General features: G+C 34.6%; 5 protein-coding genes across 5 annotated transcripts in view; 3 read left to right on the top strand and 2 right to left on the bottom strand.

Annotated features, from left to right (window-relative positions):
- LOC145725764 (lachesin-like) overlaps positions 1–24,120 on the top strand; it is a 145,012-nt gene that overhangs the window by 34,377 nt on the left and 86,515 nt on the right. The window lies entirely within an intron of this gene.
- LOC145726947 (uncharacterized) lies at positions 10,489–23,520 on the bottom strand. The gene is made up of 20 exons (XM_081976286.1): positions 23,452–23,520; positions 23,264–23,401; positions 23,048–23,212; positions 20,522–20,651; positions 20,273–20,467; positions 19,945–20,159; positions 19,754–19,892; positions 19,529–19,701; positions 16,887–17,019; positions 14,482–14,597; positions 14,286–14,423; positions 14,071–14,235; positions 13,365–13,494; positions 13,119–13,313; positions 12,850–13,061; positions 12,657–12,795; positions 12,431–12,600; positions 10,993–11,122; positions 10,806–10,938; positions 10,489–10,748 (listed from the first exon to the last, which is right to left on the bottom strand). Exons 1-20 carry the CDS (start codon positions 23,503–23,505, stop codon positions 10,553–10,555), a joined length of 3,066 nt encoding a protein of 1,021 aa, XP_081832412.1. The 5' UTR covers positions 23,506–23,520; the 3' UTR covers positions 10,489–10,552.
- On the bottom strand, positions 15,597–17,038 carry LOC145725766 (neuroligin-2-like). Its single transcript, XM_081974606.1, has 5 exons — positions 16,887–17,038; positions 16,246–16,418; positions 16,062–16,191; positions 15,880–16,012; positions 15,597–15,832 (listed from the first exon to the last, which is right to left on the bottom strand). The coding sequence occupies exons 2-5, from the start codon at positions 16,348–16,350 to the stop codon at positions 15,637–15,639; spliced, it is 564 nt and encodes a 187-aa protein (XP_081830732.1). The 5' UTR covers positions 16,351–16,418; positions 16,887–17,038; the 3' UTR covers positions 15,597–15,636.
- Positions 17,041–17,667, top strand: LOC145725767 (cocaine esterase-like). Its single transcript, XM_081974607.1, has 3 exons — positions 17,041–17,189; positions 17,245–17,377; positions 17,437–17,667. Exons 1-3 carry the CDS (start codon positions 17,063–17,065, stop codon positions 17,630–17,632), a joined length of 456 nt encoding a protein of 151 aa, XP_081830733.1. The 5' UTR covers positions 17,041–17,062; the 3' UTR covers positions 17,633–17,667.
- LOC145725765 (liver carboxylesterase-like) lies at positions 17,675–19,494 on the top strand. Its single transcript, XM_081974605.1, has 6 exons — positions 17,675–17,813; positions 17,864–18,001; positions 18,049–18,213; positions 18,816–18,945; positions 19,004–19,198; positions 19,244–19,494. Exons 1-6 carry the CDS (start codon positions 17,760–17,762, stop codon positions 19,477–19,479), a joined length of 918 nt encoding a protein of 305 aa, XP_081830731.1. The 5' UTR covers positions 17,675–17,759; the 3' UTR covers positions 19,480–19,494.

Genomic DNA, 24,120 nt, shown 5'->3' with positions numbered 1-24,120 from the left:
ATGATTCTCAGTTGTAGTCAGTGAGTGGGTGGTTTGTGATTGGTCAACCTTTTAGCTTGCTGCTATTTTTTGACACTGTACAGGTTTTTCAGTTTGTTGGATAGGAAATTTAATGGGGATTCCAAAAATGTACTTAAAATTGTCATTTTCTCACTAGAAGTGAGTTTTAAATCCGATTTTGTACCTAACTGTCTTTTCAAACTGTGTTTCTGGCAGTTTAAACTTTGATACCGCTTTTCTCCCTGAGTGTACTAAATTTTGTAGTGTTTTTCGAGTTTATTGGATAGGAAATTTAATGAGGATTCCAAAAATAAACTTAAAACTGTAATTTTCTCACTACAAGTGAGTTTTACACGGGTTTTTGTACCTAACTCTCCTTTCAAACTGTGTTTCTGGCAGTTTAAACTTTGATACCGCTTTTCTCTCTGAGTGTACCATATTTTGTAGTGTTTTTTTCAGTTTGTTGGATAGGAAATTTAATGAGGATTCCAAAAATAAACTTAAAACTGTAATTTTCTCACTACAAGTGAGTTTTACATCCGATTTTGTACCTAACTGTCCTTTCAAACTGTGTTTCTGGCAGTTCAAACTTTGATACCGCTTTTCTCCCTGAGTGTACCATATTTTGTAGTGTTTTTTTCAGTTTGTTGGATAGGAAATTTAATGAGGATTCCAAAAATGAACATAAAACTGTAATTTTCTCACTTCAAGTGGGTTTTACATGCGATTTTGTACCTAACTGTCCTTACAAACTGTGTTTCTGGCAGTTCAAACTGTGATACCGCTTTTCTCCCTGAGTGTACTAAATTTTGTACTGTTTTTCGAGTTTATTGGATAGGAAATTTAATGAGGATTCCAAAAATGAACTTAAAACTGTAATTTTCTCACTTCAAGTGGGTTTTACATGCGATTTTGTACCTAACTGTCCTTACAAACTGTGTTTCTGGCAGTTCAAACTTTGATACCGCTTTTCTCCCTGAGTGTACCAAATTTTGGAGTGTTTTTCGAGTTTATTGGATAGGAAATTTAATGAGGATTCCAAAAATGAACTTAAAACTGTAATTTTCTCACTACAAGTAAGTTTTACATGCGATTTTGTACCTAACTGTCCTTACAAACTGTGTTTCTGGCAGTTCAAACTGTGATACCGCTTTTCTCCCTGAGTGTACTAAATTTTGTACTGTTTTTCGAGTTTATTGGATAGGAAATTTAATGAGGATTCCAAAAATGAACTTAAAACTGTAATTTTTTCACTTCAAGTGGGTTTTACATGCGATTTTGTACCTAACTGTCCTTACAAACTGTGTTTCTGGCAGTTCAAACTTTGATACCGCTTTTCTCCCTGAGTGTACCAAATTTTGGAGTGTTTTTCGAGTTTATTGGATAGGAAAATTAATGAGGATTCCAAAAATGAACTTAAAACTATAATTTTCTCACTACAAGTAAGTTTTACATGCGATTTTGTACCTAACTGTCCTTTCGAACTGTGTTTCTGGCAGTTTAAACTTTGATACCGCTTTTCTCCCTGAGTGTACTAAATTTTGTAGTGTTTTTCGAGTTTATTGGATAGGAAATTTAATGAGGATTCCAAAAATAAACTTAAAACTGTAATTTTCTCACTACAAGTGAGTTTTACACGGGTTTTTGTACCTAACTCTCCTTTCAAACTGTGTTTCTGGCAGTTTAAACTTTGATACCGCTTTTCTCTCTGAGTGTACCATATTTTGTAGTGTTTTTTTCAGTTTGTTGGATAGGAAATTTAATGAGGATTCCAAAAATAAACTTAAAACTGTAATTTTCTCACTACAAGTGAGTTTTACATCCGATTTTGTACCTAACTGTCCTTTCAAACTGTGTTTCTGGCAGTTCAAACTTTGATACCGCTTTTCTCCCTGAGTGTACCATATTTTGTAGTGTTTTTTTCAGTTTGTTGGATAGGAAATTTAATGAGGATTCCAAAAATAAACTTAAAACTGTAATTTTCTCACTACAAGTGAGTTTTACATGCGATTTTGTACCTAACTGTCCTTTCAAATAATAAATTCGAAAGAGAGAGCACGATTGACTATTTATGATTCTCAGTTGTCAACCTATCAGCTTGCTGCTGTTTTTTGACACTGTACAGGGTGGCCTAATTTGTTTTTATATGAAAACTGCCAGAACCTACCTCATCAGAAATTCTAATTAAAATTAATTTAAAGGGAGATTTTTTCCACAATTTTTTCCCTTTAAATCCTAAATCATTGTTATAGCACATTTCTAACTGTTTTCTTTTATTTAATCTTGATAAGCGGATATTATTCATTGTTATGAGATGTTCTGAAAAACAGTTTTTATAAAAATTACTACGCAAAATTTATCCCAAATCATACTTGTTATAGATCATTTTAAAAGGAAAAAAAACATCTTTCTGATGAGGCAAAAATAAAATATAAGTAAGTTTAGTTCAGAACTCCAAAAATAATGAATCTATAAAAGTAATATTAACATAATCGTAATCTACGTAAAAAAGTGCCTTAGTAATGTAAAAGCTATTAAAATTCAAAATTTGACAATTACAAGAAAACAAAAGACGATAGCAAAATTCTGCTTACGGCATTTTAACTCACTTTGAAAAAAGACCCCGACAAAAAAGGTTCTGATAGTTTCCATATAAAAACAAGCAAATGTTTGCGAAGTACTGTATAGTATTAGCAACTGATGCTATTTCTTGATTCTGTTGCTTATTCTAGTGAGTTTTTGTTCTATTCAGTATCTGTCTAAATGTTGTCGTTTTCGAGATATTGACTGATAAACATTATTTGGAAGGCTATAGCAAGCGAACGGTTAAAGATAGCGCAAAACGGTTTACATGTTCCAATTTTACTTTTTTGAGATCTATCTTTTGATGGTATTTTCAAAATTTTCAAAAAAGACAAAAAAATTTAAATGTTTTGTTCTCAAAAAAGTAAAATAGGAACATGTAAACTGTTTTGCTCTGCCTTCAGCCGTTCGCTTGCCGAATAGTGAAAATTCCAATGTTTAATAGTCAATATCTCGGAAACTACAATTTTAAGAGAAAAACTGATTAAAGCAGAAACTCAGTCAGGTTAGTAACTTTCTGCTCTTTTATAGATAACGTCATTGATGTTTACAAATTAGCAATTTATGAGTGTCTGGCAAAAACAAACATAAATCCATTCAAACTCCCCGAAAACCCTATCAAATCGTTTGTTTAATCAAAAGTTGGGGAAAACTAGAAAACTTTTTAAGGGCGATGTACATCTCCAGTCTGGCAAAACTTCGATTACATTTTTGGATTTTTAAACATACAGCGTGTTCAGTCAGAAAAGCAATATCGAGTCACCGTAGACCATAAACAATATGGAGGCCGCGTAGCGGAAAATATCAATTGGCCGCGATGCATCAGCCATCAATTCTTAAACAAGCGGCACGTACGTAATCGAAATTTATTTCGGAATTTCCGGATGGTGTTTTATGGCCGGAAATGCGTTAAGACTGCAGCTTTTCTGCTTCCGTCTTGTTGACTTTCGTTTCCTGCATCCAAACTGCTGGAAGCGGCTTACGCTATTCAAAACGCGTACCCACAGTAGTCGCTTGATTGGTTATTCATGATTTCGTCGTCTCAGTTTATTGCACGCCATATTAAGCCGATAACCAGTTTTGTTATGAACGACCACTAAGAAGAACCAACATTACAAACTGATTAAGGTCAAGAATTATCCAACAATAACATCCTTTTTCGGTAAATCCGGGTATTCTAGTTCGCCTCATTAAATTCGGAATATAAGGATGAGCCCAAAAAAGGTCAAAAATAATCCAAATATTTGTATTTTATTTCAAGGAGATTCAAAGCAAACAATGGCAAAACGACGAAGGGTAATGCCGCCTGCAGTGTTGTGTAATATTTAATATTTGCATTGGCCCGAATCTGAATTGGGCACAGCCCCAAGTGGGGCCAATATTAAATACTGGTCGTATCTTTTAGACATCTGCGGTAAGGTTTTTCAAACATATCCGCCCCAGAGGTTGTTTTAAGTTTTCTTCAGTTCCGTTAAAACAAATCAATAACTCATTAAGTTTTTTTATTTAATTTTTGGATTCTTCTGTAATTATTATTCTATCACGTTGTTTTTCAGAATATTGAGACTCGAATGATGTTATAAAAGTGACAAAAAATCGACAAAAACAAAGTTTTTCGATTTTTCATAATTTGAGACACTGTGTATCACCTCGATGGAGTTTATACTTAAATGTAACATTTTTAGCTTAAAATGCACATTTTTACAGCACAACTGAACCAAATTTAATCCAAACTCAACAGGACAAAAAGTGAATTGGCTTAAAAAATTATTAATATTTAGTATTTCTCTCGATTTTCAAGAATGATTTTTGTAGTTTCTGAGACATGTCATAATTTAATAATTGGTTATTTAAACAAATGTCGAAGAGCCGAGCCTAAAACCAAAAAGTCAAGAATTCAGCATTTTTAATTTGCAATTTCAAAAAGAAAATCTGTCAGTTGTGATGTTTTAAATGCATTCAAAATAAAACCTATTTTACGCTCAATTTTTTTGTTTTTTGACGACATTTTTATTGGAAAATCGTTTGCAAATATCTGGCTAGACGACCATTTCCAGGTTCCTTTTATGTATATTTTCCATCGATACGATTCCCGTATTGTCTTGTATCGCGAAACGAGCGTGTTCGTTTCTGCCTTGTTTCCGAATCGATCCGAGTTTGCAAGCAGACATTTTAAAACACTAAATAATCTTTATCAGATCGCACGAAGAAAGGGGAGTGGAACTGCAGCACGCTATTATAACCTTCTTGTGTCAGATTGTCGGATAGAATTAAAATTGGCCTGTTATCTGGTCTGTTTACTAACATTTTCCAACCTAAGTATTTTGTCTAGATAAGGACGATAAGAGTAGGAGGGATAAGAATTTCAGACTGTTTTCCTGGTTAGTTAGCTTATTATTACTGTTATATTGAAAGGACATCTTGAAGACCAATTTAATGTAAATAATTTTCTCGTTTAAATGCAAATTATAAATTCGGAAACTAGGAATTAATTCGAAACATCTGGACTGATATCGTTGCCTCCCGGGAGTTTTACTCGTTAATCTGTCTTCGCTAGATAAGGGTTTATGCCGATATAGTGCGGATTTGAAGTTTAATTTAATTTTTGAGACAATCTAAATACAGCGATCAAGGAAGGGAATTTTAAAACTTTTTCTGTATTAGTGATGATTAGGCTACAAGTAAATTACAAATACTGTGTTTCTGGCAGTTAAAATTTTGATACCGTTTTTCTCCCTGAGTGTACTAAATTTTGTAGTGTTTTTCGAGTTTATTGGAAAGGAAATTTAATGAGGATTCCAAAAATGATCTTAAAACAGTCATTTTATCACTGCAAATTAGATTTACAGGCAATTTTATACCTAACTGTCCTTTCAAACTGTGTTTCTGGCAGTTCAAACTTTGATACCGCTTTTCTCCCTGAGTGTACTAAATTTTGTAGTGTTTTTCGAGTTTATTGGATAGGAAATTTAATGAGGATTCCAAAAATGAACATAAAACTGTAATTTTCTCACTTCAAGTGGGTTTTACATGCGATTTTGTACCTAACTGTCCTTACAAACTGTGTTTCTGGCAGTTCAAACTGTGATACCGCTTTTCTCCCTGAGTGTACTAAATTTTGTACTGTTTTTCGAGTTTATTGGATAGGAAATTTAATGAGGATTCCAAAAATGAACTTAAAACTGTAATTTTCTCACTTCAAGTGGGTTTTACATGCGATTTTGTACCTAACTGTCCTTACAAACTGTGTTTCTGGCAGTTCAAACTTTGATACCGCTTTTCTCCCTGAGTGTACCAAATTTTGGAGTGTTTTTCGAGTTTATTGGATAGGAAATTTAATGAGGATTCCAAAAATGAACTTAAAACTGTAATTTTCTCACTACAAGTAAGTTTTACATGCGATTTTGTACCTAACTGTCCTTACAAACTGTGTTTCTGGCAGTTCAAACTGTGATACCGCTTTTCTCCCTGAGTGTACTAAATTTTGTACTGTTTTTCGAGTTTATTGGATAGGAAATTTAATGAGGATTCCAAAAATGAACTTAAAACTGTAATTTTTTCACTTCAAGTGGGTTTTACATGCGATTTTGTACCTAACTGTCCTTACAAACTGTGTTTCTGGCAGTTCAAACTTTGATACCGCTTTTCTCCCTGAGTGTACCAAATTTTGGAGTGTTTTTCGAGTTTATTGGATAGGAAAATTAATGAGGATTCCAAAAATGAACTTAAAACTATAATTTTCTCACTACAAGTAAGTTTTACATGCGATTTTGTACCTAACTGTCCTTTCGAACTGTGTTTCTGGCAGTTCAAACTTTGATACCGTTTTTCTCCCTGAGTGTACCAAATTTTGGAGTGTTTTTCGAGTTTATTGGAAAGAAAATTTAATGAGGATTCCAAAAATGAACTTAAAACTGTAATTTTCTCACTTCAAGTGGGTTTTACATGCGATTTTGTACCTAACTGTCCTTACAAACTGTGTTTCTGGCAGTTCAAACTTTGATACCGCTTTTCTCTCTGACTGTACTAACTTTGTAATGTTTTTTTCAGTTTATTAGATAGGAAATTTAATAAGGATTTCTCACTACAAATGGGTTTTACGGGCGATTTTGTCCCCGACTGACCCTTTTAGATCACAATTTGTTGCATCAAACCAGTTTTTCCTAAATAACTGAAAAACGGTGAAAGTTACAAAAAAATTGCAAGAGACCAAAGATATTCTTAATCAACTCCTTAACCCAACACTAAAAATTTGCAGGACCATTTTTGCGTCCAGTATACAGGGTGTGCATGAAAACTATCGTGATTGAATATTTTTTGTCACCCTGTACGCAATTATTCAGATAGAATTTTTTGCTTGACACCACTGGAAAGAGGAGCTCAAAGTGGTTCTTTTAAGTGGTTGAACCACCATGAACTCTCAAAAATAACCGAGTTACAGGGTATTTAAATTTCAAACCACTACAACTGATTTGTAAATTTGTGGCATAAAAATTGTAGTGATTAAAATTTATGACTTTTTAAATTAATGATGACAGCCAGATTGATATCTTTCAAGCTAATTTCGATTAGATCCATAAATTTACAGGTAAAATTTGTAATTTTCCTGTCACACTCAATTTTACTTCTGTGTTCATAATTGGATGTCCTCTGTGTAAGTTTAGGACTTCAAGCATGCCTCTATTGCATTTAGTATACAAGCAAAATTTTGCATGAGGCAATTTAGTGTGGTTACATGCCCAAACTACGAATTCGGCCTGAGGGTTAAAAATAAGCAACTAAAACTCCACCCGGGGGATAATTTACGACAAACACCGCACGCTTTCCGGATTTTGCGTCCCTACGCTCCCCACTCTCGTGGGAAAACCACCCACTTACGACACCTGCATACATTATCATAGAAAAATTTTAGGGTGCTGCGCTGTAATCGACCGGAAAAACGGTGAATGATAGTCCACTTCTTAATTTTCCTTGCAACCGTTTAAAGCAACGTGAAATAATAGAGAGAACATCACCCACTCGGGCTCTTTGTGATAATGTGTGTCGTTCCCATCAAATATTAATACGTACCACTAAATTACTGTCCTTTTTGGTAAAAAGTTGGTCTCATGAACCCGCCATTATGGCACTTTATGAGGGTAAAACGACCGGTGAAAGTTTTTACGAGCGTCATTTATTACAGACGGTGCCATATTGCTAAAGTTACACCCCTTTTCCTGGCCACTTAAAAAATACCACAAAAATGGCAACAACCGAAATGTTTCTACGTGATTACTGGATTTCCTTAAAATAAACCTGTTTTTTATTAAATTTCCTATATTAAAAATTGTCAAAAATTACAATTTTACCTTAAAAATGGCTTGAAACCAGTCACGTTGTTTTTGATAGTCAAAAGAGCCGCCTGACCTTTGTTACTGAATTTGACAATTGAAAACCTTAAAGAAACGTTTAGGACAACATTTTCACTTTACAAATGGTCACGTGACCTTAAAAACCGTCACGAAACTTTTGAAATTCCATTTTGACATTGAAAAGAGTCACGTGATTATTACACTAAAAAAAAACTTAAAAACAATCACGTGACCTTTAGGACTTTATTAGGCGCATGAAAATATAGTCACCTGACCTTTAGAACTCTTTTTTGATAGTCAAAACGGCCACGTGACCTTTGTAACTGAATTTGATGATTGAAAACACTCAAGTAACATTCAGGACAACACTTTGAATTTAGAAATAGTCACGTGATCTTCACCCAAACCATTTTAACATTAAAAACAGTCACGAAACCGTTGAAATTCCATTTTGACATTGAAAAGAGTCAAGTGACTTTTAAAATCGGATTTAATATTTGAAAACAGTCACGTGACGAAAAATCGTAGACCAGAATATTAATTTAATCTTAATAATAATCGTGTGACGTTTTAGACCATTTTAGCATTAAAAGCAGCCACGTGGCCTTTCAGAATAACATTTTGACATTTAAAAGAATTACATCACATTAACAAAACCATTTTTTACCTTAAAAACGGATTGTTTGCCTTAAAGGCAGTCACGTGATCTTCAGGACTTCATTCAGCCCAAAATTAAATATCATTATTTAACAGTGATATATAAGTTGTAGCAAACAAAGATGCAGTAGGAAAGGTATTTAATAAAATATGTGATGACACTTGGAATAATTCAATTATTGATCTGCGTAGCAGAATAATAATAGTTTGAAATTACTGGTTATTTTGTTATCCAGCAGCATTTCCTTTTTCGAAAGTTTTAATGTCTGTTATTGAGTAGTGGGAACTAGGAACTGCCAATTTTAGTTCTCATGTTGGGCTTTCACTAGCTTTGTTCTGTCTAATTAAGAATTTACGGTGATGTTTATCATTTGCGGCTAGAAGTTGTGATAATTATTGTTAATGGTAAGGAAAAAATCAACAATTTTTTGCTGGAAGCAGTTTGCACCGGCCAAAACATAAATTAATTTCCTTAAATTATACTTTTCAAATGAGTAAATGCTTAAATGTCAGTAGATTGACCTATAATAACCAACATTTCATTGACTTTGATGTTAGGAAAGGTGCACTTATTAAAGTGACCTACGCTCGGTCAATGTCAAAACCGTATTTTGACAGTTTGTAAAGCAGTGTAATTAATTTGACATATAGTTCAGTCTGTTATTCTAATGTCAACTATCAAAAACTGCACCATAAAGCTGTACAACTGTAAATATTGCTTGGAATAGCAGAATCACTATAAAAACGAATTTGACTCGGTTTTAATACCTCCATGAACGTCTTTTGACAGAGTTAAAGCTGTATAACTTACTTCACATGTGGTTCAGTTTGTTATTTTTACACCAACTGTCAAAAACTCTACCATGAAGCTCTAAAACTGTGAAACTTGAAAGGGCAGAATCATTGTAACAAGTAATCTGACTGTGTTCAAAAAAATGGCCATATTACGGGGTTATGTTTTTGGAGCCATTTTCCTCGTTAGGTTAAGTTAAAGAAAAAATGTTTTTTGTTAATTTTCTTCTTAGATTATATTAGTGTTTTTTTTTTTGTTAAGTTAGGTTAGGCTTTTGGCACCATTTTGCATCAATAACTGAAAAGAAGAAAACACATATACTTCTTCTAGATAGGAGAACAATTTCGTTTGACTCTTTCAAAACATTTATCATTAAGTGTCGTTACTGCCATTGGCTTTAGAACGAAGTTTACACGTACAATTCCCCGTTCCTCCATTATTAAGCAACTAAACGAGACTTAACATGAACGAGTTTGAACAATATTTCGCTGTACCGGCTAGTCCAATTAATTCCAGTCGTAATCAAATAAAAACGCATTTTCCCGAATAAATTCACTAAAAAAAAAAACAAACAACTTCTGTTCCGGAATTATTGTTAAAGCCAGAATGTTCGTCGACCGTAACGCATTTGGAGCCATCAGAGTGCTTAATTTAGTTTTTGCAGTTTATTTTTGGTTGATGTAAAATACTAATCAACTGTTATCGGAAAGGTTGTTTGTATGATCGAACAGGTCCGGATTTAATGTCAGTTTAATTTAGTAACGCCACTGGTGGCCTCTACTTTCAACATTTGTAACCTGTCAGTCCAATTAGTAACGTCTATCTGATTTAATTGAAAGTAAACTGAAATTCGGATAGGTGTGGGTTTTAATTCCGTTGTTCTAAATATAATTTGGGAGTTACGTGTTTGACCCACATTAAGCTGGATGTTTTATTACCTTAATAAGTTGCTTTTGGAACGAAAGCAATCAAATACTGAAATACCAAGAAGTCAGATCAGTATTAAACACAGAAATTTGCTAGAAGTTTTTTGCTATTTAGAGTATTGGCTTGTAATGGTCGATTATGTCTTCTTACCAAAAAAATGAAAAAAAAAGTCAGAAATAAAGTCATTGAACTGATTAATTAGCACAACTAAACAAAAATCAGCATAACATAATACAAACAACTAATAAGTGTTGTAAGGATGGACTGCATAAGTCTCCCATAAACGATTCCAGAACGACGTAATCTCAGCTTCTCTGCCAGTTTTCATTTCCAAGTCATCCCCGATATCCAGATATTGCAAATTATCCTCGTCGAAACGTTCCCAAATCACGTTTCGCAACAACTCCGACTCCTCATCATCTTCCGGAGTTGGATTCCTGCACAATTAACAAAGCTGCAATCGTCTTAAAATTAGTTAAAAGTGTACAACTGACTTGGTTTTTGCAAAATTTGTCCACAATTTGATCAATCTCCTTCTGGTTAAATAATCCGCATCAGTTTCGATTGGCATAGTGGAAATGTTGAATAAGTAACCCAATTCGTCGGCGTGGCCTGCTTTACCACATCCTATGTAATTTGTTTAATAAGTGTTTGATTTAAACTATTTAAATGGGGTTTTACCAGAAATGTCAGCCCGCGCAGAACTTCTAGTGCCGGCAAAGGAAAGCTGGTAAAAGTAAACTGGTGTGTACTTGCTTTGTAGAATGGCGTGTTTCATGACTGATCTGACAAAAATGGTGTCACTAGTCAACTAAAAAGTAACAAAAAAAATTATTGAGTTAATTAATATTTAAGTCAAAATTCACGTTTTTATTTGGCCAAAAGTTTCTTTTGTCCCTTGATACGTACAGGATGTCTTAAATTCGATGGTTTTACGGGGTTTCCAGCTCAGAAACACCAAAATGGTATTAGTTGTTCCAAAAATATCTTCTGATCCTTAAAAATGTCACTAGAAACTTTTTTGCAGTTCAGAAACACCAAAATGTGTCTTCTTGAAAGTATTAAACTAAAAGTGCATCCAAATTTTTAAAATGTCTGTAGCTCTAACCGTTTCCAAGTTATTCGCCTTGGAAGCCGCTTCATGCGTTTAAAAGTCACCTGGTGCCCTAACCAAACTTTAAGCCCCGCTAACTCGGTAATGGTTAAAGTTATCCACAAGAGTTACTGAACTTTTTTTTGTTTGTCGGGTCATTTAGGACAAAAAAGCTCTCCTAGTGCAAACTCGTAAGTGGTCACGTGACCGAGTTACAGCCCTTTACCATCAACTAGAATAAGTTTACCAACTCCAGACAGTTGTAATCACTGTATTTTGACAGCTTTTTCTGGTAATCTGACAAAGTAACTATTTCAATCAGAAAAAGTGTCAAATTTGACCCTTACGCTCTCCAAATCTGACTACAAAGCCGACATTACTTTTGACAACGTTGCTTCAGTTTTTTGACAACAATGTTTTGGCAACCGGTGACAGCTTTTTAGCGACAAAACGATTCAACCGGTCAAGCAAAGTAGTTATTTTGTTGGAAGTCCATTTCATTGGCTGTCCATTGACTTATAAAAGTCCATACATTATGTGTCAAATAAAATAATTATACACGATTGAGTGAAAGAGTACATAAGAAGTTTTAAAGAAGATAAATTTGGCAAAACAAGTGCAAAAAATGCTTGGATAATGGTGAAGAACATCACGTGATTCGGAGAGGCAAAATAGTCGCCAAAAGTCACGTGACACTTTGACAAAAACGGTCAAAATGGCGGAAATTCCAGGTGATCTTAAAAAACTGGTTAAAAGTCATAAACAAAATCGCACTTACAGCGTTCCTCAAGGGGAAAACTGTGTTAACGAACAGAAAGTGCTTTAAAAGACTCTAACCAAGACATCCTGTAGAACTTTCTACGTACAAATGATCTTTGTGTGGTGGAAAAGTTTGAACAACTAGTATGGTTCCAACTAAGTAGAGTTTGAATGTGGCCATTTATATGCAAAATGTCACAGTCAAAACAACACTTAACTAAGCAAACTATAATGACAAGACAGATTTTTAACACTGGGGCAACTCACCCTAACTAAGGCTCCAATATCCTCCGCAAAACTACCATTACCAACGTAGGCCTGTTTAACTTCCAAACCAACTTCTTCTGTTGAAACACCTTCTTTCAAATTCATGGTAGGCGCTATAAGAGAAACATTCACATCGTATAAAGGCGCTGACGCTATAAACTCTTCCAAACCTAGATAAAACAATACTTTAGGTACTTGCAAATGGTTTGCATTTCTCAGTACTTACTACTTTGCATGGGTAATCGTTCCTCTGACATCGTTCCTATCAAAATTGGTACTTTGGTTATATTACCAGCCTCCAATTCCTCGTAGAGTGGTTTGGTGTGGAAAGCTGTAGGGTTTTCCACTTCCAAGACTGGTTTAAACTACAATTTTAAGGTTTGAGTAACGTAAAAATCGCTAGAAGAACCAAGATTTACTGTCAACGTTAAAGCTTGTATGGCCAAACTTGCATTCACCAAAGTTTGAGCTTCAGCAGCTTGCAGAACACTTAAAATTTCCTCTGAAGAGCTATCTTCACTGATGAGAGGATCGATTTGTTTGGCTACGTTTACAGCGTTTAGTTTAGAGTCACTTTGCAAGAAATCCATTATACTAGTGCCACTTTCCAGAATTCCAGCAGCAAATAAGTCTGTAACATTTTTGGTTTGGTGTTTTTGCCTAGTTAGTGGTTAAAATTAAGTTGTACCTCTAGACCTAGGGCTTATAATAAGGTGACCCACTGACATGGCACCAGCACTTTCACCAAAAATGGTGATATCATCAGGGTTACCACCGAACGAAGCAATATTTTCTATTGTCCAAGTGAGAGCGGCCAGTTGGTCTTTTAAAGCGGCATTTCCAGGTACAACGACGTCGTTAGTGGACAAAAATCCAAAAATATCTGCATGGTAAATAACTTGTACTTAGTAGATTTTAATGGGGGTAAACATACCCAATCGATAATTGAAGCTGACAACAATAACGTTCTCCTCCAAAAAGGGTGAAGGGTCGTAAAAAGCAAAGTCTGCAGTTCCAGTGATATAACCACCTCCATATATCCAGAACATAACAGGAAGATTGAGCTGAAGTATGTTTTAAAGAAAATGTCGTTTAAGTAAATAAATTTAGTTTGCCTAGATAGAAAATAAAATTGAATATTGTCACATCAAAATACGTAACTTTTTGAGTAAAATGTAAGTACAACAAATAATCTGAAGTTTCAATTTCCCAAACTTCTCTTATGGATTTACCACCCTTGCTCACGTAAACTTTCATAAAATCCTATCAAATTCGGTTACATTTTACCTGTTTCTATTGGATTTTCTTGTTTGGAATTTATTAAAACTTTTCATGTTTTCAGTGATTAATAGTATATTATCTACCGAGAATGAAATGGATGAAACTTTGTGACTAATAATCATTAAATGCGTGTAGAATACTATACTTTTTCTACGACTGGGTGTTACTATCTATTCAAAACTAGTGAGTAATAAGCATATTATTAAACAATCATAGAAAAAGCTTTTCAGCAATTTCTGATAATTATATAACGTTCTTTTCAAGTATTATGACGTAAACACGATAAGTTTCTTACTGAATCATTGTACTCAAGTACCAACAAACACTCCAGAAATTCCTGGAAAAGTTTAGTTACTTACACTAGAGTCAGGTGGAACCGGCGAGTAAACATTCACGTACAAGCAGTCCTCACTATATCCATAAATAGGAGCAGGATCTCCAGCAAAAGTTCCTACGGAATAACAAGCAGGAGAGTCTTTACTACCGTCAATGACGTCATTCCATGGTTCTGGTGCTTCGGGTGCCTAATATGAAAAAATCAGTTTTCCAGTTAAATAATTAAGCGAAAACGGACCTGGAACCGTAAATCTCCTAAAGGTGGTTTAGCGTAGGGTATATGCCTCCAAGTGTAGTAAGTGTTGCCAGCAGGTGTTGAAATAGTGGTTCCCTGTACCTTGCCATCTTTAACTTGTACTATCAAGTCTTCATCAGCCTGCAATTTATTTTTTTCTTAGCATAATAGGCAACTAGAAATTTCACTATATACTCACTTTTGATACAACTACATAAAGCAAAAGCAGGGAAGTTGCCACTTTCATTGTGGTACTCATTGTTGCCACCAAACGACTAAACAATTTACAAGTGAAAACCTGATAGTATAGGAATTTATTTTATATCAATCACGTTTACATAGTTATGTTCGGTTTCTAATCTTAAATACGTTTACGTGTTAACAATTACTTTTAAAAGTCACTCTAAACATCATCACAACTTTCTGTTTCTTGTTGGCAGTTTCACGCTGTGTATCATTGAAACTGTGCGCTTTTTGTACAGCAAACACGTTTTGTTTCGAAAACTGTGTAAAACATTGCAAATTCTAGGCAAATTTTGACAGTTTTGTCATTAGTGACAGATATCACGTGATTTTTGGAGGATAATCTAGCTAGGCAGTCACGTGACCACTGTCAAAATAACTGTTATAAATCTGAAAAACACGTTTTAGATTAAATACTGCAAAAAAAACTTTTCTAAACCTTGATTATTGGAACTTTTGAGCACAGTTTGACAGCCGGAGACAAAATGGCTTTCCAAACTCTGAGAAACAGAAAATGACTGTTTTAACCACATTTTTGAAATATTCATTAAATTTCTTATCCAATTAGATGAAAAAAACTACAAAATTTGGTACAGTCAAGAAGAAAAACGATGTCAAAGTTTGAACTGCCAAAAACCCAGTTCACAGTTTGACAAGTCAGTCAGGAACAAAATTGCCTGTAAATCTAATTTGGAGTGAGAAAATGACTGTTTTAAGAACATTTTTGGAATCCTCATTAAATTTACTATCTAATAACCTGAAAAACACTACAAAATTTGGTACAGTCAAACAGAATAGCGGTGTCAAAGTTTGAACTGCCAGAAACACAGTTTGAAAAGACAGTCAGGAAAAAATTGCCTGTAAATTTAATTTGGAGTGGGAAAATTATTGTTTTGAAAGCATTTTTGGAATTGCCATTAAATTTCCTATCCAATAACATAAAAAAACACTACAAAATTTGGTACAGTCAAACAGAATAGCGGTGTCAAAGTTTGAAATGCCAAAAACCCAGTTACTATCAACAACTAGTTTAGGCATGATAACACAACAAGTTGAGGTAAACAAAAACTATACATTTTGACATTTTATCTATTTTCTATCAACACAAAAGCTAGAAAGTGTTGTAAGGTCGGTTGGCGTAGGTTTCCCAAAGTTGACTCCAAAAACGCATCTCTTCACCCTCTCTATTGTATTTCAACTCCAGATCCTCCCCAATATCTAAATATTGAATATTATCCTCGTCTAAACGTTCCCAAATAACGTTCTGTACAATTTCTGCGTCTGCATCAACTTCAGGGGTTGGATTCCTACCAAAAAAAAATTAATAAACGAAATTGTGCGGCCTATATTTTACTTGGTCTTGGCAAAATTAGTCCACAGTTTCACCATCCTCTTCCTGGTTATATAGTCTTGTTCCGTTTCGATCAGTTTAGTGGAAATGTTAAATATGTAGCCAACTTCGTCAGCATGTCCAACTTGGCCACATTCTGATAAAATCAAGTTGGGGTTTAACTGGAATTGAAAACCAACACTTACCTGGAATTGCAGGCCTGCCTGCACTGCGCGTACCCACAAACGAAAACTGGTATAGGTACACTGGAGTAAACTTGGATTGTAGCAAGGCGTGTTTTAAGGCAGGTTTTACAAATCTCTTGTCACTCAATAACTATAACAATTCAAGAGTGTGTAACAAACATTTTTTTTGCAAAATAGTACTGACCCGAATTAGCGCACCAGGGTTTTCACTGAAAGTATCATTCCCCACATAAGCCTCCTTAATTGCCCTAGTGACATTATCGACGCTGGCACCCTCTTTGAGCTGCATATTAGCCGGCAGTAGTAAATTGAGGTTTGAGTCATAGTATGAACCTAAATCCTGGGCATCCTCAAGACCTAAATCATCATTTTCTTTGCAATGGGCCTGTCCCACATTTTTTTTTTATTTCATAACTACAAAGACGGATTAAAAATATTATACCCGTATTTTTTTGTTTTCAAAAATATTAAGTCTAAATAGAAAAAAAAATGATGATAAAAACTACATTAATCTCATGTTTAAAACGCCCGCCGCCGGTGACGTACTACACTATCAACCAATCAGTGACAAGAAGTGAAACAGATGGCGTGCAACAGCCAATAAAATCGCCCAGAATTACGTACGTCACATGCGCGCCAAAACAGATCTTTTAAATTTAATGGACAAATTCAAACTAATGTAGGAACATTTACGACCATAATTTTTTCTTCAAGAATATGAAAAGCTAGTTTTTTGATCCTATTCTTTCGATTCCAATCATTATCAAAAATTTATGATATGTGGGATAGGCCCATTGATATCACCATTTAGTGAAACACACGTACTTGATACTTCTCCCAGTTCTTCTGCAGAGTTTGTTCCTATAATTATGGGTACCAATGTAATATTGCCTGCTTCAATTTCTTCATACAGGGGTTTGGTGATGAAAGGTTGATCATTGTCCACTTCTAATACAGGCTTAAATTAAAAACTTTGTAATGAAATTCTAATTTTTCAGCTTATGAGTGATGATTTAATGGTAAGATCATCAATGAAACAAGCCATCTTACAATCCAATTACACACCAGTATATTTTTACCAATTTTCGTTTGTGGGCACGCGCAGTGAATCTTGGCCTATAATCCCTGGTAAATGGTCCTTCAATTTTGAGTTTTGAGATGGCACAAAATAATTTTTTTGCAGGATGTGGTAGAGTCGCCCATGCTGATGAACTTGGCTACGTATTCAATATTTCCACTAAACCAATTGCAACTGCAAAAGACTACTTAACCAGAACCAGAATGATAAAGCTTTGGACTAATTTCGCCAAAACCCAGTAAAATACAGGCTCTATTATCAAAAATACCAGTTGATTTTTACGAAAACACTTTACAGGAATCCAACTCCTGAAGATGATCTCAGTGCAGAAATATTGCAGAATGTTACTTGGACTCGTTTCGACTCTGACAATCTTCAATATTTGGATATTGGGGATGATTTGGAGTTGAAATACGGTTTAAAAGCTAATGTGACTAGATTTTGGAGCTATCTTTGGAATACGTACTCGTACCATCCTTATAACACTTTCTAGATTTTATTGTGTTAAATAAATTGAGTTTTGACCTATCTCTAGTTATTTTTTTATGCTAAAGTGTTTATCAGGCAATCAATACCGTGATAATAAAGTCTAAATTTAAATCACTTTAAGGTTAGTAATCATGTGGACTATCAAAGTATTGGCAGCAGCGATCGTCTTATTTACAGCAATTTTAGTAAGTAATTACCAAAAAGTGATTATTGACAATTAAGCTGGGAAATTTAGGCCGACGATGATCTTATAGTAGAATTGGGTAATGGAAAAGTGCAGGGTACCACCTACACTAGTCCCGATGGTACCACATTCTACACTTGGAGGCACATCCCTTATGCCAAACCACCTTTAAACGAGTTACGGTTTATGGTATGTCTGTTATTAATTGTGGGAAATTATGTTATAAATCAAAACAGCCTCCACTTCGTCCGGATTCATGGTCTGGCGTTCTGGATGGTACCAAAGACTCTATGGCCTGTCTGTTTGTGGGTTCATACACTGGAGACCCGGTACCCACTTACGGATACAGCGAAGATTGTCTGTATATTAATGTATACTCTCCATTTCCGGCTAACTCTAGTGTAAGTATAACAGGGAATGGTTTAAATTGCTTTTAGAAGGTTCTAGAGAAGGTACTTGATGTAAACCGTAAACAACTTGAAACTAGATTATGTAGATGTTTTTAATTTAATAAAACAAGATATAGTCTATTCAGCGACTTTTGAATTTAAAATAATTCATGGAAGTTTTAAGACGCTTAGAGAGGCCTCTCTGGAACTTTTCAGAAAGTTCTCAATAGCATTTAGAGGTCTATGTAACTTTCAAAATGGTCCCTTGTTTATTAGTCATATTTTTGTCAGTCACAGTCAAAACATTATCCAGTCATTATACAATGCTACATCATGTTATTTTTGTTTGAATTATCTCATACTTTTTGAAAAATTGACAGTTTCTCACATACAAATTCTATAATCTTCCTTAGTACTGTAGTTCAAATGATTTCTTTTGTTTAAAAAATAAATTTTTGAGACACTTATTTCAAAACACCCTGTATTCAGAGACTCCATTTCTAGGAGTTTTGAACCATAGCAGATTTATAGTTCTACTAAAGTACAATATTCTAATACATTAGCCTTTTCTGCCTTTTTATGTGACTTACCAAAAACTAATTTATTTTATACAGATGAGTCTTCCGGTAATGTTTTGGATCTATGGCGGTGGTTTCAAAGTGGGTACTGGCGATTTCTCCTTTACCGACCCAACCCCACTCCTTGAAGAAGGTGTCATCGTTGTAACCTTTAATTACAGACTTGGCAAGTTCCACCAACTCCAACGTTTTATCTTTTTACATTTTTTTCCAAACTTAAACAGAAATTTTTGGTTTTTTATCCACTGAAGATGACGTGGTACCCGGAAACAGCGCTCTTAAAGACCAACTGGCTGCTTTGATATGGACTAGAGAAAACATTTTCCATTTCGGAGGCAACCCCCTCGATATCACCATTTTTGGAGAAAGTGCCGGAGCTATGTCTGTCGGTTACCACTTAATTAGCCCCATGTCTAGAAGTAGGTACATTCCACCAAACCAACAAAATACTTAAAAACTTTCAGATTTGTTTGCTGGTGCTATCTTGGAAAGTGGTACTGCCTTAATGGACTACTTGCAGAGCACCCCCAGGAGTAACGCTGTGAAGATAGCTCAACAAATCGATTCCTCTATAACTGAGTCTAGTTCTTCGGAATTGATTCTTCAGGTGCTTCAGTCTGTTGATGCTGAACTTTTATCCAATCTCAGTTTGGCTGTAGGACGTGACAAAGTTTTGGTTAGTTTTATAAACATCCAGTGAATTAACTAAACTTATTACTTTGTCTTCTAGTTTAAATTTATCTATGTACCTTAATAATTTGAGCTGGATTGTCACTAAAATTACTGTTACCAACGTAGGCTTCTCTAATGTTCTGAGTAATATCAGTGATATTGGCGCCCTCTATAAGAGGCATAGTGGATGGCAGTAACACAGTGAGATTAGAATCAGCATATGCAGCGTACTCTTCAGCTTCCTCAATACCTGAATCACCCAGATTTTTCGCCTTTATCACATTAGAAAACAAATCACGTACCGTCTACATCATCTATGGCTTCCTCAGAATTAACTCCTATAATTACTGGCACCATAGAAAAATTGCCTTCCCAAAATGACTCGTACATAGGTTTGCTCAAAAATGCTGTAGCGTTCTCCAATTCGATGACGGGAAAAAACTGAAAAACAACGAAAAATAACCAACTTTTTCACACTGTTTGCTTTACTAACCATAGTTGAGTTATCAGTTTGACTGGCCAAACTTAGGGTAACTAAGAGTTCGGCGTCAGCAGCCTGGAGTACCTGCACAATCAACTCAGATGAACTAGACTCATTTAAAGTGGAATTAACTTGTTGCGCAAAAAACAACGCATTCTTTTTTGGAGTTGTTTGTACGTCTGCAAATAGAGCTGTGCCACTTTCCATAATAGCACCAGTGAATAAGTCTGAAAGTTGTACAGTTTATGTTATGTTGCCAAACTGACAGATTTTACCAATTTGGTTTAAAATTTGTTCAGAATGTTGACCAATTGATTCAAAGTAGAACCAATATAATTACCTCTCGACCTAGGGCTTACTAAGTGATAACCAACTGACATAGCTCCAGCGCTATTACCAAAAATCGTAATTTTCGTAGGGTCACCACCAAAGAAAGCAATATTGTTTCTAGTCCAGATCAAGGCGGCCAATTGATCTTTAAGAGCGGTATTCCCTGATAGCACTTCATCACCAGTAGACAAAAATCCAAAAATATCTACACCAAATTTCCAATTAACATAATGAACAAAAAAACTGTTTTTTTGCTTGCCTAGTCTGTAGTTAAAAGTTACGACTATGACGTCATGTAGAAGGAGAGGAGTTGGGTCCGTGAAGGAAAAATCGCCAGAACCCACTTTGAAACCTCCACCGTAAATGTAGAACATTACAGGAAGGTTCAGCTAAAAAAGTAAAATTTTTACAACAAATTGTAGTTACATACAAATTGATGAATATGACTGTGTTCAGTGACGTCAGTAGTTCGGTTGTAATAACAATAAAGCGGCGTTAAAGAAAACCAATTTTTGCATTATTACAATCCTGGCCGCTCTCTGCAGAGTAATTCACATATGACATTCACCATTTTGGGATCCATTGAGATCTCGAAAATTATATCAAATTATAAAAATATTTCCTATTCGTGTGCGGTAAAGTTACTTTTCCGCATTGCAAGATTAACTTACAATAAATATAACAAAATAAACCAGCAATTTTGAAGTTTATATTTGTAGAGCGAAAATACCCATTTGCACCAAGCTTTTTCTGAGACGTTCAAGAGAAGAAAAAATGTGCGGAAAAGTTACTTTAAAAAAATTTGTACTTATAACGCATGCGGAAAGCGTCTTTCCCGCTCTTTAACTGCTTGTCCAACTCAAATACAGTCTCGTGCGGGAAAGTACCACTTTCCGCACTTGTTAGGTAAATAACTATTTCATTTCGACTTTTTTCTAGCTATACGATATTGGTTTCAAATTTGCCGCTCGACGTTTCGTCATGCGGTTGTCATCATCAATTTTCCTTTTTCTTATGGACGCCATATTGATTTTTTTTTGACATTTTTAAAGGGGTAACACAATGAATTTGTTTTGAAAAATTTTTGAATTTTGACTTCCATTGGTTTAAATTCAGGTTAATGGTAGAAATGTAAAAGTGTTATTTATTAAAAGGTAATTTTTTATGGGTACGATGCTTTGAATACTACCCAAAATGCCGTAATTTCTATGTCAGTCTCAAAATAGCGGCAGTTACAACAAAACGGACACCAGATTCGTGTACTCCATGCCAAAATTAAATAAAATGGCCACCTTGACACGTCTTTTTTTAATATGGCCGCAGTCGGTATAGTAAACCAAGAAAAAGTTTTTTGAAAAAATATTGTAAACTCAAAACATACAAGCCACTGGTTTTGTTCCACTGTTTCTCTCACCCTTTAATCCTCTTATCTATCAGAATTTTTTTTTTTAAATCTGGTATAATGATATTCATTTTTTTTTTCAATATTGTTAGTTTTATCAGAATTGCTTGTTTGTGCAACAAATATCATCGTATTTGTTCTATATTGTTTCATATTATTTGTGTTTAATCTGGATTCAGGCAACTTTGAATATCCATTTTTAGTACCTAATTATAGTATTATGCAAATACAGACATTGAATCTATTGTTTTCAATATACACTCATAAAAAAAGATTATTTTTTTAATATGCCTATTATTAATATTGTGTTTTAATAAGGCAAACATTTACCTTTCTACATATTAACATTGTAACGTCATTTCGTTTTACTTTGATTTTTGAAGTAGAAAAGTTTTGACTAGTTCGTAGGTTTGTTGCAAAACCTAACATAAACCTCACAAAATTGTTTTAAAGTTGCCAGAGGCCCCTAAGAAGGTCAGAAACCTTATTTTAATTACAAGAAGCCACTAAAAACCTAATGTGTGTTTTAAACGTTTTAGAATTTTTTTTTTACATTTTCAAAAGGTTCCAGAAATTGCCAGAAGCCTTTAAATATTACTGAAAACTCGTAAACTTGCCAGAATCCTCTACAAGTATTTTAAACCTTTTTTAAAATGGCAGTAGCAATAGTAGCATTTAGAATCATTCTGGAAATGTTAGAGGCTTTTTAGAATTTTTTAAAAATTCCCAAAAAACGCCAGAAGCTTTTACAAGTGTTCTTAGCCTTCTAAAAATTACCTACCATTACCAGAAATACCTCTTAAATCTGCAGAAGTCTCCAGATTCTAAATTTTCCAAACGCATTTTTAAAATGTCAGTAGCATTTAGAAGGATTCTGGGTCAAAAACGTTTAAAAAATTTCCGAAAGCTTCTCCAAGTGTTTTTAACATTCCAAAAATGTGATTCATTTGCTAGCGGTTTGTAGAGTCATTTTGACTATGCCATAGTCAAATAGAATGATTCAGGAAATATCAGTGGCTTCTAAATACTAATAAAAAAGTTTAAATTTAAATTTTTTTCAAGTTTCGGGGGCATTAAAAAAATGTCAAAATTTTTTAAATACTACTGAAAAGGTTCCAAAACTGCCAAAGGCTTCTACAAAAAATATTTTAAAAAATTCCCCAACAGACAGCCACTGGTGGCAATGAAACATGAAAGATAGAAACCTGGCAACACCGCCCATTGTTTGGTTTATCAAGTTACTGAAGTTAAAATGTTGATACACATTATTGATATTTGTGACGTCATAGCAATTTTGGTGGACATTTTCCTTCTGCTGCATATTTTACCAAATTTCTTTGGTCAATTATTGAACAAATGTCTTAAATGTAATATACTACTTACACTAGAATTGGCCAAAAATGGAGAGTATACGTTAATGTACAAACAGTCCTCGCTGTATCCATAAGTGGGTACTGGGTCTCCGACGTAAGAACCCACAAACAAACAGGCCAAGGAATCGTTGGCACCGTCCAGAATATCCGACCATGGATCTGGACTGACTGGAGGCTGTTTTTAGGTTAGGTTAGCAGGGACTTAAATGAAAAAACTGTTACTTACCAAAAACCTTAACTCGTTTAGTGGCGGTTTGGCATAGGGAATGTGTCTCCAAGTGTAGAAAGTGGTGTTGTCGGGGCTCGTAAAGGTGGTACCTTGCACTTTTCCATCAGTTATTTCGACTATCAGGTCGTCAGAAGCCTAGATGTAAATGAAATTGAATAGTTCACAGTATTTTGAAAATCACTTACTGAAGTTATATTAAACAACGCTATTGCGACTACCAGTACTTCAATTTTCCACATTCTGATGTAAAAAGTGACGGTTTTCTAAGATTTCTCAACTGATATTAAAAATTACGCTTATATTTAGGATAATTTATATGCCGCAGCAACACTACTAAAAAAAAGAGGTGGAGGGGGGGACCGGAATAATAATGGGGTAATTTTTAAATTAAATTTCTAACTTTGCCGCTTTTATGGACGCTTGTTGCGCAAAAATACCATTTATATCCCTAAGGGTAAATTACTGCCCTAATTTCGATTTTAAACGGCTTGTTAGGCTCGGATTCATAACGTTTTGGCTTTCGTCTTTGTTCGTTTTATTACGTTTTATGGGTTTTTGGTGGTGCTTTAAGATTTTATTTAGTTGCAATTTACTAGTATACATAAAAAAAATTCTTGTGTTTCTGTCCTGTTTTTACTCTCTTGTAATAAAGAATACTATTTAAGTGTTTGAGGAGTAAAAAAAGAACGTTTGCCAACAAAATCATTTAGTCAAAACGGTTTTTTCGGCTTGACAAGGAAACAAACGATGTAATAATAGGCAGTTCGTGCGTCGATTTGATTTTCATTTCGCCCCCTTAAAAAAAGGAGAAACATTAACGGACGTAGATTAATGTTCTGCAACCCCCCCAATTC

The sequence above is a fragment of the Ips typographus genome, linkage group LG3 (genome assembly GCF_016097725.1).
Source record: "Ips typographus isolate SLU linkage group LG3, UJ_Ityp_2.0, whole genome shotgun sequence".
Taxonomy (NCBI): domain Eukaryota; kingdom Metazoa; phylum Arthropoda; class Insecta; order Coleoptera; family Curculionidae; genus Ips; species Ips typographus.
This window is presented reverse-complemented; position numbering and strand designations above follow the sequence as displayed.

Coding starts and splice junctions, on each gene's coding strand:
- LOC145725766 (XM_081974606.1), bottom strand. CDS start 16,350: ATGCAGCTCAAAGAGGGTGCCAGCGTCGATAATGTCACTAGGGCAATT. Junction 16,192..16,245: donor ACCCTGGTGCGCTAATTCGG/GTCAGTACTATT, acceptor GAATTGTTATAG/TTATTGAGTGACAAGAGATT. Junction 15,833..15,879: donor ACTAATTTTGCCAAGACCAA/GTAAAATATAGG, acceptor TTTTTTTGGTAG/GAATCCAACCCCTGAAGTTG.
- LOC145725767 (XM_081974607.1), top strand. CDS start 17,063: ATGAGTGATGATTTAATGGTAAGATCATCAATGAAACAAGCCATCTTA. Junction 17,190..17,244: donor ATCTTGGCCTATAATCCCTG/GTAAATGGTCCT, acceptor ATTTTTTTGCAG/GATGTGGTAGAGTCGCCCAT. Junction 17,378..17,436: donor ACTAATTTCGCCAAAACCCA/GTAAAATACAGG, acceptor AACACTTTACAG/GAATCCAACTCCTGAAGATG.
- LOC145725765 (XM_081974605.1), top strand. CDS start 17,760: ATGTGGACTATCAAAGTATTGGCAGCAGCGATCGTCTTATTTACAGCA. Junction 18,214..18,815: donor CATTTCCGGCTAACTCTAGT/GTAAGTATAACA, acceptor TATTTTATACAG/ATGAGTCTTCCGGTAATGTT. Junction 19,199..19,243: donor AATTAGCCCCATGTCTAGAA/GTAGGTACATTC, acceptor AAAAACTTTCAG/ATTTGTTTGCTGGTGCTATC.
- LOC145726947 (XM_081976286.1), bottom strand. CDS start 23,505: ATGTGGAAAATTGAAGTACTGGTAGTCGCAATAGCGTTGTTTAATATA. Junction 23,213..23,263: donor TAAACGAGTTAAGGTTTTTG/GTAAGTAACAGT, acceptor ACCTAAAAACAG/CCTCCAGTCAGTCCAGATCC. Junction 13,062..13,118: donor TATAAGCCCTAGGTCTAGAG/GTACAACTTAAT, acceptor AAAATGTTACAG/ACTTATTTGCTGCTGGAATT.